The sequence below is a fragment of the Glycine max genome, chromosome 6 (genome assembly GCF_000004515.6).
Source record: "Glycine max cultivar Williams 82 chromosome 6, Glycine_max_v4.0, whole genome shotgun sequence".
In the NCBI taxonomy this organism is placed as follows: domain Eukaryota; kingdom Viridiplantae; phylum Streptophyta; class Magnoliopsida; order Fabales; family Fabaceae; genus Glycine; species Glycine max.
Window position 1 is genome coordinate 21552797 of NC_038242.2, and position 16548 is coordinate 21569344.

The 16548-nt window shown below is 35.7% G+C and overlaps 1 protein-coding gene across 1 annotated transcript; it reads right to left on the reverse strand.

Annotated features, from left to right (window-relative positions):
- Positions 1-699: 699 nt before the first annotated feature.
- On the reverse strand, positions 700-2203 carry LOC102660066 (DNA-directed RNA polymerase II subunit RPB1). Its single transcript, XM_006581999.3, has 2 exons — positions 2049-2203; positions 700-1169 (listed from the first exon to the last, which is right to left on the reverse strand). Exons 1-2 carry the CDS (start codon positions 2113-2115, stop codon positions 700-702), a joined length of 537 nt encoding a protein of 178 aa, XP_006582062.2. The 5' UTR covers positions 2116-2203.
- Between the last annotated feature and the right edge of the window lie 14345 nt (positions 2204-16548).

Consider the following 16548-nt stretch of genomic DNA (forward strand, 5'->3'; position numbering starts at 1 on the left):
TTAATAAACATTTAACAAATAACCCCTATAAAAATTAGTAGACAAAAACCAACGAAAAAAAAAACTTACACATCACTCGTCATGTCACTCGAAAGTTCTTCTATGTATTCATGACCAAGGAAGCATCTTATTTATCCCACAACTAAGTTCTTAAATTATTAAATTCTATTTTCTTATGTCAGCTTCTTATCCACTTGTAAGAATACAAATATATTTCACTTCAATGTATTTTGTTACTATGGTAAAATGGTAAATCTCTTAACCCCTCGTGTTTTGGGGACACACATTAATCTTGACAATATAAAAACCTCACCTTAATCCATAAAAATGAAAAATAAAATCAATAAGTGACTAATATAACTAGTGCTTAAGGACTAATATAGTTGATATTTGTTTCCTATTTTTGCAACTAATATGATTTGTATTTTAAAGGACTAATATGTCTTAACAATTTCTCCTTGTCCTAACATAAACACAAATGCAAACATGGAAAGAACTTGAACTGATATTGAATCAAATAACATTCATTTATAAATATCCTTGAGCCATTCTAATGAATTGTTCAAAAGTCAAAGAATGGACATGAAAGTCCATCAATACAACCACAGAAATGAGGAGCAAAATACAAACCATGACTACTCTAATATACTTAACTACTGCCATGATTAATTTGAAAATAAAAGCTTCCAATGACATTATTCAGACATTAATCCTAGCGTTCACCCTTTCCAAAAGGTTTTTAATTCCAGCATCCAATTTGGCTCTCATCCGGGGGGAAAGTGTATGTCCTGAACTCTCAAGGGAAGGAGGTGTCTCACTAGGCGCTTCCATAGACACAACTGGTTGGGTAGGGATCACACTAGGAATTGATATAGACCCTATTGGTTGGGTAGGGGTCACACTAGGAATTGATATAGACCCTATTGGTTGGGTAGGGGTCACACTAGGCATTGTTGTAGACCCTATTGGTTGGGTAGGGGTCAGACTAGGCATTGTTGTAGACCCAGTTGGTTGAGTAGCGATTACACCAGACATTTTTATAGATCCAATCGGTTGGGTTGGGCTCTCCTGTTTAACTTTTGAATTAGTTCTATGTTTCCTTAAATCCCCAATGTTTGTGTAGGGATCACGCAAATACTTACTTTTCTTTCGTTCCCTTGAACCAAAGCCTGTTGTGAAGGAAAAAACTGTCCAATTAGTAATTTGTATTTAACCAATTAAAACCACAAGGTCATGTTAATGTATTAAAACATGTTACAAATTAGTCAATCAATTCATAAACATTTAGTGCATTATAAGACAAGTGAAGAAGTCTCTTAGGATGTACCAACATACTATGAAGCAACTCAAACGATACATAAACATAGGCCCTCTTACAATTCTATTGTTCTACATATGAATCAAACACATATGGAGAATTAATTGCATGGATTAATCTAACATCTATATAATTTTTGACATGCGTATGCCAAATAAGAATAAAAAAATACCAAACTTTTAATTTGAAACATAATTTTCTACATGCTAATAAGTGTCATATAGTAGAATCATGAAATCCACAAAGGTATCTAAGCTCTACAGATTAAAGATGTGAACTTTTTGCAATCAAAATTGGTTAAACTATGATTTATACATGAGACTTAGTGTTCATTTTACCTTATGTTTGGAAACTTGTTGCATATGGAATAAATCATGTCAAATGCTAAAATGATGCAGAAGTTGTAACTAGTTGCTTCAATGAAGATGTGAAAAATCACATCTCTTATGTGTGACCAAACTAGAACTTAAATTTTGGTAGCACCCATTTAGAATTTTTAAACGAGATTAGAATGTGTGCACAAAATAATCTTAGTCACAAATTTTACATTGAAACGTATGTGTGGAGAGGGAAAATGATTCTCAATGTAAACAAAACATGGCCTATACAAAAGTAGAAAACCATATTTTCATCCATAATACAACTATTATTTTAAAAATTCACAATCACCACACATAACATAACAAAGTGCATGAATGAAATTATAAGTTGAATGCCAATATCTTACAACCTCCATGTTTCGTCGAGGCTTCTTCAGTCATGTTGGTGTTTCCAGTCGCGATGGTGTTTGTAGTCATTTTGAATGGGCTCCTGATAACAAAAAACTCTTACAAATTCTATTTATGAATGAGTTCTCAACCTTGGAAGCCTGAAGAACAAAGAAAATTTTACTTATAGAGATCCTTACACTGAAGGAAAATGAAAGGTATATATAATCAATTTAAGAGATGATACTCATTAATCACAAAAATAAATAACTAGTTTGAAAATAATAAAAATATTATACAAATATTAATTAATATTTGAAATAAAACTCTAATTACTAGGAAATAGACAAAAAAAGGAAAAGAAAGTCAAAGCAATAAATGATTTAGCAAAACAAAAGCACTGCATGTAACGGGTTCATGAATTCAACAATGTAACTCATCCATCCCACCTTATACTATGACTCTTTTTCTTAGAAATGTTTTGAAATGGGTAGTGCACCGTGAAACACAAAAACTAACTTGTTGTAGGAGGTAATTTTAACCAGTTATATTAATTTTGCATACTTATTGTTTAGTCCTTGGTTACTTCAATATGTGTACCCTATCCATTTGATTACTTCATATGTATTGGTAGCAATTAATGAACAAATTAATAGAGCTCCAAAGACAAATGAAACATTATCATCTTATTATTTAAGCCTAAGACTTTTCCAAATAATTTGAAATAAGCCTTGTAATTTGAAACACCAAAGATTCATATTGTAATTTATTTATTTTTTCATAGGAAAATAATCATATTACAGTGCAAAAAGAAGCAAAACATGACATACTGTTATGGAGCGGAAGAGGGTGACTAGCCGGTGACAAAGGCATATGATTATTTCGATGATTGAGGACTTGTGTGGCTTTAAGAAAGGATGGTCTCAACCTCAACAATGAAAATTTTGTACTTTTGTCAAATATTATCTTACTTCATTCATCCTTAATTATAAGACCCTTTATAGAAATTTAATTGTCCATTTTTATAAGATCATTTCTAATTTCTAGATATATTAATTACTTTTTTTCCCTACATATCCTTACTTATTATTCTCTTTTCAAACGTTAATTAGAAGCAATTAATTGGATAGTGAGATAAGGAAAGGGTAATTTTAGAATTAAAGTATAATTAATTGACAAATTTAATGTAATTAACTAAACAAACTACTTTTCTTATGGGACATAAATTAGTTGAAATGATCTTATAATTAAGAACAAATAAAACATTATTTAGAAAATATGTTGCAATTCCTATAAAATATAAAACTATTTAGGACCTATGGTGAAATTATTGTAAATTGAAACAACAGGTAACTAATGAAGAGATCAACGGCTAACGATGATACTACACCGGTTCATTACCTGTTACCATATAAGGATACCTTATCCTAACATTAACCTAAAATTAAATTCTAATAGTTTCTAAAAGAATTTCATCAACATATATTAAATAACCTTGGCTGGTTCTAATAAATTTTTCATTTAATTTTTTTTTCTAGCAATCAATGATATAATAAAAGATGAAAGAGAAGAAGAAAACAAATGTGTTCTTTTTAATGCAGTTTTACTATTAGCTAAAATTTATTGAAAATTACTTTCTTATTTGTGTCCCTCTTTATAATTAAAAATTAACTTTATTTGTTAAAAAATTTGTTTTGAACATTTTTTTTGGTTTAGTTTGGTTCTTCAGTCCATTTAACATTGGTGTCATTAATCATTTAATAATTAACTTTATTTTTTAAAAAATGAACAGGAGGGAAAGGGAAGAAAACTGAATTTTTTTTTTTTTTAAATGATTAATGACATCAATCTTAAATAAACCAAAGGATTAAATTGAACAAAAAATACGATAAATGGTCAAACTAAACAGAAAATATAAGATAAAGGAAAAAATAAATTTTTTAAAAAGATAAATAACTAAACTGAATAAAAAAAGATAAAAGATCAAACTAAATAAAAAAATGCATAACCAAATAGGTCCTTTATCCATTTTTTATAAATATTAAATAAATATTTTTATTTAAATAGTATTAATTATTATATTTATTAAATACAAAATATTTCTTAAATTTAATAATTAAAATATAAACATATTTCATGTACAACTTTACATATATAATTATTAAATTAAATTTAAATATTATATATATATATATATATATATATATATATATATATATATATATATATATATATATATATATATATATATATATATAAAACGGTAGAAAAAGTTGTTTGTCCAAAGTAAAGACAATCTTGACAATTCATTTCACAATTAATGTAAAAGAAAATTGTGCAGGTGTATTAGTATTGGTACATTAATTATTTGAGTTCAATATATACTATTAATTTGTTTAATATAGAAAAAATCCACGTCAGTGATCTCTACATCTTGAGAATTAGTCTCATAAATTTTGGCTATAAAGATATTTTCCTTTTAGCAAAAGAAAAAAATTTGTTAGAGAGAAAACAGTTGAAAAAGTTTTCTACCCAAAGTAAAAGCAATCTTGACAATTTATTTCACAATTAATGAAAAAGAAAATTGTGCGGTTAAATTAGTATCGATACATAGTTATTTGAATTTAGTATAAACTATTTAAATATATTTAATATAGAAAAAGAAATTGGTAACCATCTCTAGGTATTCCCATAAACTTTTGTCCTTTGGGCTGGCTTTAAGACTAATGATCGATTTGAGGTTTAGTCACACTTAAAGTTCATTTTTGCCCTCTTCAAAGATGTACGCTACAAGGATCGAACCCATTGAATATATTAATATATTAAGAAGTTGTTGTTGAAGTGACAAAAGTACCACAAAAAGGAGGGGGTTGAATTGTGTTTTTACAAACTTTTAATTTCTTTTTGAAAATAAATATGTTTCTAATAAAAGTTCAAAATGAAGAACTATTCTGTCAGAATGAAAATTCAAGTAATTTTGGAAAAAAATATTTTTTCTTAGTTTAGAGCTCTGTTTTAAAAAGGATTGTTTGTTTGTAAAGACTTTGGTAAAAGAGTTCAATTTTATGTGTATTTGTGAAAGGTTTTTTTGTAGCGACCCGCCTCGTCGCTACGATATCACCACTAAATACCTCGAGAAATTCAATTTTTATTTTGAAAACTCCCTTAATTTGCTTATGAAAATAGAAGTAATTTTTGTCTTGACATACATTCACCAAACAACACACCATCACTTGAGTGAATATATATACATATGAATAGTAACTCAATACACGTCATACACATAATAGAAATTAAATTTGTTCATACATATAATTAAAAATCTGAGCTTTACATCTTTAGTTCAACAAAAGGAACCATGAACTAACTATGGAGGAGTTGATTAACAAAACACAACTCTCTCCCAAAATAATCCCAACGCCATCACATCGGCTCGGTGGCTCCTCAACAAAATCTCACTTCCTGCACCCTACTGCTGTCATTCTACTCCCACGAACAAGGTTCACGATCATCACAGGTATCAACCAAACGATACAAAATTGCAAGGGTGAGTTCATTATAGAAAGAACCAATACTAAATCCAAATAATCACAATTAGCAAGAAAACATAGGCAAACATCATAAGCTTACACAACATTCATTATTCAACACCCACATTCAACAATTATTCATCACCTATCCATGGATCCAATCAAGACTGCTCAAAATGATGCATGCACCTGACCTTAACTCTCAAATGCAATGCGGTACGTACCGTATCCAATACCAAGGAAATAGCCTAAGCGTGTCCACATCACACCTCACTTAGGAAACCATGCAATATTTGTCGAGGACACCCAGTCGTGCACCGTAACTCCCCCCCCTCGGTGATCAACCTGGGCCACAAGGAAGTTCCCCACCAGGTGACATACCCCCTAGTACAAAGTACATATTGCCACAATTTATACTATTTCCCATGTCATACGAGGCATGAACCAAGGGCGGCGTCAAGTACTTGACCATAGATGAATTAAAGCGCCAAAGCATCCCCTCAGAAATGCTTAAATCCTTTAACCACTCTATTGTCCCCCACAAGGGACATCCGACAAGGTCAGTGCACCCCCCTTGAACATACACAACATACGACGTATGAACGTGAGCATCGTCAAGTACATGACCATGGATGAATTAAAGCGCTTAAGAATCCCCTTAGAAATACTTAAATTCTTTAACCACTATAGTTTCCCATACAAGGGACACCCGACAAGGTCACTACACCCCCCCCACGAACATACACAACATCCCACGTATGAAACATGGGCGTCGTCAAGTACATGACCATGGATGAATTAAAGCACCTAAGAATCCCCTCAGAAATGCTTAAATTCTTTAGCCACTCTAGTTTCCCACAAAAGGGACATCCGACAAGGTCACTGCACCCCCCATGAATACACAACATGCACATCTCAAGGCATTTCCAACATCATCAACATTCCATTTCAATATTGTTCTCAACATAAACATCATCTTATCTCAATGACGCTATCAACAACAACAACAACCTCATTTCATATTCACATAATCATCAATAATAACATCAATTCATGTTGACATGACTTCATTAGCAACGTCAACTCAAATCAATATCATCATAAATATCAACATCACCACATATCAATTAAAGTCATCAATAGCAACATCAACAGTAAGTCGTATTCCACATATACATATTTCTTTCATGCCTGAGATTCACACTCCTCAGGTCTTCAAACAACACAAGTCAAATAAAGACAACAATTCCATTCATCAACAATAAATATATCGCATCCCATTCGTCAAAAACAAAGTTTTTCTTGAAAACCAACATGCACATCAATAACAATTATATCACATCCCATTAGTTAAAAATGTTGTTTTCTATAAAGGAAAATCAGCATGCAACAGGGAAAGGCATATATTCTCGTAGCTACATTCCCTGACCCTAATTATGGTGTTAAAACGGTAAATTTTATAATAAACTCCCTTCACCTATCGTGAGCTTCCAGTCGGTTCCTCTTTGTGTCACTTAGAGGTCTCTCTCTCGTTCACACTTGTTGGTCCAACGTAAGTCTCTATTATGCCAAAACGAAGGAAATTACTATGGATTTCAGAAATAAGGTTAACAACAATATTCTGAGTCAAATACTCATGTCACTATATGAAAAGGCTAAGGGCGTTTTGGATTCTACAAAAGGAACATCATTTTAAAATTCCGATCATGCCAATGTGATCGGGGTTCAGTGAAGGTCACGAAAATAACACCCAATTCATAAAAAGATAACGTTTACAAAGTCTCTTTCTCTAGGGTTTTTCAAAGGACACGTAAAACATACAATGGCAGTTCCAAAGTCGAAAAAGATGCAAAGATAAGCTGAAACTAATAACGAAAAAGCGTAGAATCATGGTTACCTCAAAGAAAACCGTGAAGGTCAGATTGGGCTTCGTTCTCTACCGAAACTGCGAGACAAGTTTAGAAGATTTCGCTTCGATTGAAGGGTTCCTCTTGGTATGGGGTTTCAACGGAGAACTACGGTGGTTCATGGTGGCTACTGGTGGTTGTGGGTGGTAAAGAAGAAGCTTGGGACGTTGGGGAAGGGTTTTGGAAGAAAGAAGGAGAAAGGAATGACTGTTTTCCAAGGCTACACGAAAAACAAAGCTTGCAACACTCAAGTGTTTCTATTCTCGGGAAAAGAAGTGTTTCTCATACCCCAGATGACATATTACAGATCACAACGGTCAGATCGTGGAAATCTGTCATATAAACCTACAGACCAAATTTCGAGAAGATCAAACGGTTAATGAATGCCATAGTGTGATTTTACCGAGACAGCTTCCTTGAGAAGCTTTCTCGTTAGGCTTCCTTAAGAAGCTTCCTCATGAGGCTTCTTTGAGAAGCTAGAGTTTTAACTACCCACACCCTTCTAATAACTAAATTCACCTCCTAGAAATAAAACATGGATAAAACAACACAATAAATAAAATTAAACACAATTATAATTACTAATAATATTTCAGGGTGTTACAACTCTCCCACCTTTTTAGAAATTTCGTCCCCAAATTTTACCTGACTCAAACAAGGATGGATGAGCTTCTCGCATCTGACTCTCTAATTCCCACGTGGAATCTTATCTTGATGCACCTCCCTAGATCACCTTGACCAACAAAATCTCTTTTCCTCTTAGGTGCTTTGTTTATCTATCCTCGATCCTCAAGGGTAATGTTTCATATGTCAAATTCTCCTTCAGTTGTACGTCATCCAATTCAATCACATGGGGTAATGCAATTTGGTATGCCACAGGACCGACTCTTTTAAGAATTTGGAAAGGACCAATAAAGAGAGGTGTGGGTTTTCGGGATTTCAATGCTCGACCAACCCCAGTCCACGGAGTGACTCTCAAGAATACATGATCACCAACCTCGAATTCCAGGTCTTTCATCCTCTGTGGTTTGTTGAATCACTTCGGATCCTAAGGTAAGGTCTTTTTCGGGCTCTAGCCAACATAGGGGTGTCCTACACCTTCTACCATACAAAGCTCCATAGGGAGCCATGCCAATGGTAGAGTGAAAACTATTGTTATAAGTGAACTCTATCAACGGAAGAAAACTCTCCCAACTTCCCTTTGGCTCTAAGACACACGCCCTCAAAAGGTCCTCCAGCGACTGATTGGTCCGTTCAGTTTGGCCATCAGTCTGAGGATGGTAAGCTGAACTTAGTCTAAGCTTGGTTCCCAACGCTCTGTTCAGGCTCTCCCAAAATCTAGAGGTAAAACTAGGATCTCTATCAGACACTATGCTAGATGGCACACCATGTAATCTGACAATCTCACTACTATACAGGAAGGTCAACTTCTCCAAAGAAAATCTAATATTAATGGGAATAAAGTGAGCAGACTTGGTCAGTCTGTCAACAATAACCCAGATAGAATCTAAACCTCTAGGGGTTTTAGGTAGTCCTACCACAAAATCCATGGAAATACTGTCCCACTTCCACTGGGGTATCTCTAAGGGTTGTAACTTCCCTGAAGCTCTCTAATGTTCTATCTTAGCCTTCTGACAGACTAGGCATGCATAGACAAACTCACTAACCTCTCTCTTCATGTTGGGCCACCAAAACATCATCTTCAAATCCTGATACATCTTGGTAGCACTAGGATGGATGCTCAAATTACTCCTATGTCCTTCCTCTAGGATCATCTTCGTAAGTTCAACACAAATCCTATCTTGAAGTCTCAAGACTCCATCTGATCCAACATTGAAGCTACTATCTCTTCCTGACTCTATAGCTTCTAACTGAGTCCTTAGAAAAGGATCAGTCTTTTGGCCTTCCCTGATATCTCCTAGTAACTCACTAGTAATCCTCAAAGTTCCTAATCTCACACTATTAGGGGTAACCTCACATGCAAGGCTAAGGTCTCTAAATTGTTCTAGGAGATCCATTTCTCTAACCATCAAGGCCGATATATGTAGGGATTTCCTACTCAAGGCATCAGCCACTACATTGGCTTTGCCAGGATGGTAGCTAAGCTCGAAATCATAATCCTTAAGAAACTCTAACCATCTCCTTTGACGCATGTTCAGCTCTTTCTGACTAAATAAGTACTTAAGGCTTTTATGATCTCTAAACACCTCAAACTTTGAGCCAAACAAGTAATGCCTCCACATCTTAAGGGAAAAAACTACAGCAGCCAACTCTAGATCATGGGTAGGGTAATTCCTCTCAAGTTGTCTAGAAGCATAGGCCACTACTTGGCCATTTTGCATCAACACTCCTCCTAAACCTATCTTTGATGCATCATAATACACCTCAAAGGGTTCTCTTGGGTTAGGCAAAACTAGCACTGGAGTGGTCATCAATCTTTCCTTAAGGGTCTGGAAACTATGCTCACATTGGGTATCCCACACAAAAGCTTGACCCTTACGAGTCAGTTTAGTCAATGGTAAAGCTAACTTGGAGAAACCTTCTATGAATCTTCGGTAGTATCCTGCTAAGCCCAGAAAACTCCTAATCTCAAAAATAGATTTAGGACTCTCCCACTCAAGAACGACTTCTATCTTAGATGGATCTACAGCTATACCCCCTTGAGATATCACATGCCCTAGGAAAATAACTTTCTCTAACCAAAACTCACACTTGGACAACTTAGCAAATAGTTTTTGGTCCCTAAGGGTATGCAACACAAACCTCACATGTTCTTCATGTTCCTCTCTAGTCTTAGAGTATACCAAAATATCATATATGAACACTACCACAAAACTATCAAGGTAAGGGTGAAAGATTCTATTCATGTAGTCACACCAAAGGGCATGACTAGATACTCATAGTGACCATAACGAGTTCTAAAAGCAGTTTTTGGTATATCTTCAGACTTCACTCGGATCTGATGATAACCTGACCTAAGGTCTATCTTGCTAAACACACAAGCTCCTACCAGCTAGTCTATAAGGTTGTTTATTCTAGGCAAAGGGTACTTATTCTTAATCATCACCTTATTCAACTGGCGGTAATCCACACACAATCTTATGGTCCCATCTTTCTTCTCACTAACAACACTGGTGCTCCTCATGGGGACACACTAGGTCTAACAAACTGCTTATCAAACAACTCCTCTAACTGTTTCTTAAGCTCAGCTAACTCTATAGGAGACATCCTATAAGGAGCTAAGGATATGGGTCCAGCACCAGGTACTAAGTCTATGGAAAACTCTATCTCTCTCTCGAGTGGCAGACCGAATGTATCCTCAGGAAACACTTCAGGAAACTCTTTGACAACAAGGAGGTCACACATGGAAACCTTTGTCTCTATTTCCAGACTAGACAAGATCATGTACACTTGAGCATCTTCTTTTAAAGATGTCACAACTTGGTTGGCAGAGATAAACATCATATCCTTACTCACTCCAGAATCATCAAACACCACACTTTTATCAAAACAGTTTAACAAGACATGGTTGGAAGATAACTAGTCCATACCAAGAATAACATCAATATGGCTCAAAGGAAAACAAATCAAATCAATCAAGAATGTTCTACCAGAAATTTCCATAAGACAATCCAAACACACATCAGAAGTTAACACAAAACCACTAGTTGGGGTCTCTACCACCATATCTTTATTTAAAGAAGACACAGAAAGCTTAAGTTTCCCCACACACAAACAAGATATAAAGGAATGGGTTGCACTGGAATCAAATAGCACAAGTAACAGAATCCCATTTATGAAACATTTACCTTGGATTAGATCTTTGGATTTCGAAGCTTCAGCACCGTTAAGGGTAAAGACTCTTCCAGTGGCCTTCGGTTGTCCAGTTTGACCATTTAGGCCCCCACCATTTTGCTCCTTCTTGGGGTGTGGACAATCTCTTTGAATATGTCCTTTTTGTCCACAATTAAAACATGTTATGCCTTTATCGGGACAATTTGAGGAAATGTGCCCTGGCATACTACATTTCTAACAAATGATATGAGTGGGGAAAGTACTGGGTTTGCTACCACTAGCACCCATAAATCCCATAGCAAAAGTCCTCTGATTGTTGGGACGGTTACCATATTGCTTATGAGGGGTCAAGTATGGTTTTCCCCGATGTTGAGGTTCATTCTTTTTGTTCCTCATTGGACCTATACTCCTATAATAGGTCGCCCTCTCTCGGGAGTCTTCATCCCAAATTCAGCACATATTAACCAAAAGTGGGAACTAATGAACACCTTGGTAATTCACAGCTTGCTTCACTTCAGGTCGCAAGCCATTCAGAAACGTCACACATTTGGAACTTTCACCATCTCTCCCTTGATAATGGGGAAAGTACCTCACCAACTCCTCAAACTTGGTTGCATATTCAGCTATAGTCATGTTTCCCTGCTTGAGCTCTAAGAACTTCATCTCTTTCTTATTCCTAACATCCTCGGGAAAGTATTTCTCCAAAAATACCCTCTTGAAGACATCCCGGGTCATATCTTGACCTTCAGCCTCTAGGCATTGGCGAGTATTCTCCCACCAATACTCAACTTATTCCATTAGAGTATATGTACCAAAAGCAACCTTTTGCCCCTCCGGACATGCCATAACTCATAAAAATTTTCTCAATTTCCCTTATCTAGTTCTGAGCACCATCAGGGTTGTATCCACCATTGAAAGAAAGAAGATTGTTTCGTTGGAAGTGGTCCAACCCTTGGTACTCAATAGCTCCACCAGCTTCTCCCTAATTTGGATTCCCTATAGCCTGAGCTAAGGCTTGAAGAGCATTAGCTATCGCACGATTATTCCGTCCAGCCATCACTCCCTATACACACCAGGGAGTTAGACATGGAAGGAATACACACAACAAAAGTACCACACAAAAATCACAACCATCACAAGTTCCTAATTGGTTACTTTTGAGAGTTGATGCCTCGAGACATTAACACTTACTTTCCATCATTTGTATTTTCTCATCGCTTGCCATATCATCCCATTGCCCTTCACAAATTATACAGATGGTCAGTCTGATAACCCATGACACAACATTGAAACTCATGGTATAGCAGACATCGGGAAAACAAATATGATATGACTACAATAATCAAATCTCTATAACTCATGGAAACACAACAAGTGAGTAAGTTCTAGTAGCAAACAACAAACATCAAGCATTTAACAAGGCAACCAGAAAATGCACAGAAAAACATAGTAGACTCATAACTCACTGGCCGAAAAGGTTAAACCTGACTCTGATACCACTAAATGTAACGACCCGTCTCGTCGCTACGATATCACCACTAAATACCTCGAGAAATTCAATTTTTTTTTTTGAAAACTCCCTTAATTTTCTTATGAAAATTGAAGTAATTTTTGTCTTGACATACATTCACCAAACAACACACCATCACTTGAGTGAATATATATGTATATATATATATATATATATATATATATATATATATATATATATATATATATGAATAGTAATTCAATACACATCATACACATAATGGAAATTAAATTTGTTCATACATATAATTAAAAATTTGAGTTTTACATCTTTAGTTCAACAAAAGGAATCATGAACTAACTATAGAGGAGTTGATTAACAAAACACAACTCTCTCCCAAAATAATCCCAACGTCATCACGTCAGCTCGGCAGCTCCTCAATAGAATCTCACTTCCTACACCCTACTGCTATTATTCTGCTCCCATGAACAAGGTTCACGATCATCACAGGTATCAACCACATGATACAAAATTGCAAGGGTGAGTTCATTATAAAAAGAACCAATACTAAATCCAAATAATCAAAATTAGCAAGAAAACATAGGCAAACATCAAGAGCTTACTCAACATTCATTATTCAACACCCACATTCAACAATTATTCATCATCCATCAATGGATCCAATCAAGACTACTCAGAATGATGCGTGCACCTAACCTCAACTTTCAGATGCAATGCGTTATGTACCGTATCCAATACCAAGGAAATAGCCTAAGCGTGTCCACATGACACCCCACTTAGGAAATCATGCAGTATTTGTCGAGGCCACCCAGTCGTGCACCGTAACTCCCCCCATCGGTGATTAGCCTGGGCCACAAGGAAGTTCCCCACCAGGTGACATACCCCTAGTACAAAGTACATATTGCCACAATTTATACTATTTCTCGTGTCATACGTGGCATGAACCAAGGGCGGTGTCAAGTACTTGACCATGGATGAATTAAAGTGCCAAAGCATCCCCTCAGAAATGCTAAAATCCTTTAACCACTCTATTTTCTCCCACAAGGGACATCCGACAAGGTCAGCGCACCACCCATGAACATACGCAACATATGACGTATGAACGTGGGCGTCATCAAGTACATGACCCTGGATGAATTAAAGCGCCTAAGCATCCCCTTAGAAATACTTAAATTCTTTAACCACTTTAGTTTCCCACACAAGGGACATCCGACAAGGTCACTGCACCCCCCCCCCCCGAACATACACAACATCCAACGTATGAAACATGGGCGTCGTCAAGTACATGACCATTGATGAATTAAAGCGCCTAAGAATCCCCTCAGAAATGCTTAAATTCTTTAACCACTCTAGTTTTCCACACAAGAGACATCCGACAAGGTCACTGCATCCCCCCATGAACATACACAACATGCACATCTCATTGCATTTCCAACATCATCAACATTCCATTTCAATATCGTTCTCAACATAAACACCATCTCATCTCAATGACACTATAAAAAACAACAGCAACCTCATTTCATATTCACATAATCATTAATACTAACATCAATTCATGTTGACATGATCTTCATTAGCAACATCATCTCAAATCAATATCATCATAAATATCAACATCACCACATATCAATTAAAGTCATCAATAACAACATCAACAGTAAGTCGTATTCCACATATACATATTTCTTTCATGCCTGAGATTCACACTCCTCAGGTCTTCAAACAGCACAAGTCAAATAAAGACAATAATTTCATTCATCAACAATAAATATATCGCATCCCATTCGTCAAAAACATAGTTTTCCTGAAAACCAGCATGTACATCATTAACAATTATATCTCATCCCATTAGTTAAAAATGTTGTTTTCTATAAAGGAAAATCAGCATGCAACAGGGACAGGCATATATTCTCGTAGCTACGTTCCCTGACCCTAACTATGGTGTTAAAACGGTAAATTTTATAATAAACTCCCCTCACCTATCGTGAGCTTCCAGTCGGTTCCTCTTTGCGTCACTTAGAGGTATCTCTCTCGTTCACTCTTGTTGGTCCAATGCAAGTCTCTATTACGTGAAAATGAAGGAAATTACTATGGATTTCAGAAATAAGGTTAACAACAATATTCTGAGTCAAATACTCATGTCACTACATGAAAAGGCTAAGGGCGTTTCCGATTCTACAAAAGGAACATCATTTTAAAATTCCGATTACGCCAATGTGATCAGGGTTTAGTGAAGGTCACGAAAATAACACCCATTTCATAAAAAGATAACGTTTACAAAGTATCTTTCTCTAGGGTGTTTTGAAGGACACGTAAAACATACAATGGTGGTTCCAAAGCCGGAAAAGATGCAAAGATAAGCTGAAACTAATAAGGAACAAGCATAGAATCACTGTTACCTCAGAAAATTGCGAAGGTCAGATTGGGCTTCGTTCTCTACCGAAACCGCAAGAGAAGTTTAGAAGATTCTGCTCCGATTGAAGGGTTCCTCTCGGTGTGGGGTTTCAATGAAGAACTATAGCGGTTTGTGGTGGCTACTGGTGGTTGTGGGTGGTGAAGAAGAAGCTTGGGACATTGAGGAAGGGTTTTGAAAGAAAGAAGGAGAAAGGAATAAGTGTTTTCCAAGGCTACACGAAAAACAAAGCTTGCAACACTCAAGTGTTTCTGCTCTCGGGAAAAGAAGCGTTGCTCACACACTAGATGACATATCGCAGATCGTAATGGTCAGATCGTGGAAATCTGTCCTATGAACCGCTAGACCAAATTTCGAGAAGATCCAATGATTAACGAATGCCTGAGGGCACTCTTACCGAGACAGCTCAGACAGCTTCCTTGAGAAGCTTTCTCATGAGGCTTCCTTGAGAAGCTTCCTCATGAGGCTTCTTTGAGAAGCTAGAGTTTTAACTACCCACACCCTTCTAATAACTAAATTCACCTCCTTGAAATAATATATGAATAAAACAACACAATAAATAAAATTAAACATCAATTATAATTACTAATAATATTTCAGGGTGTTACATTTTCTGTCTTAGAGATTAACAAAAAATAGTTAAAAAATCATAACCAAAATTAGTACATAGATGGGGAAGAAGAGTAGTGCATAATGTTTTTTATATTAGTTCATCTCAATCTTGGGCTAAGTTCAGTCCTAACCCTTCAAGATGAGTTTTCATTAACCCAACCAACCATTGTTGGACTAGCAACCATTGGATTTCAACAACTTGCCAGTACTTTCACTGGACTTATGGAACACCACTGGATTTGAACCTTGTCAGCTACTATTGGACTTAAAACAAAAAAAGGGTTTTTGTGATTTTAGATTGCACAGACACATATCTTCACCTCACATAGGGTTTCCACTTAGGAAATTATAGTTTCTTACTTTTATCTTAGATTTATTATTGATTACAACCTTTTAATGAAGTGGGTAACTCTCAACAAAGAAGGTTGAAACAAAAATGTAGATTTCTCACATAAAGATTTTTGGCTCAACTTTCAACTTCCTTCATGATATTCTAAAAAAACCACTTATTCCTCCAAAGAAGATCGTTGAAGTGGGGCTCATTCAACTAACAAACTTCTAGAGCAAGTAGCTAGACTTGAAAACTGTCATGGTGTGACAACTTGCAAGATCATTCTAAGGTGTTCATTTCAAGGAACCTTTCTGACAACCATTATGAAGTGACATTAGAATATTCATTATGACGTTAACTAAGAAATGATTGATACTTGAAGTAGATCCTTGTTCGGGTGGTCGGCAAGTGTACCGATTCGTACAAGTAGTATAAAACAG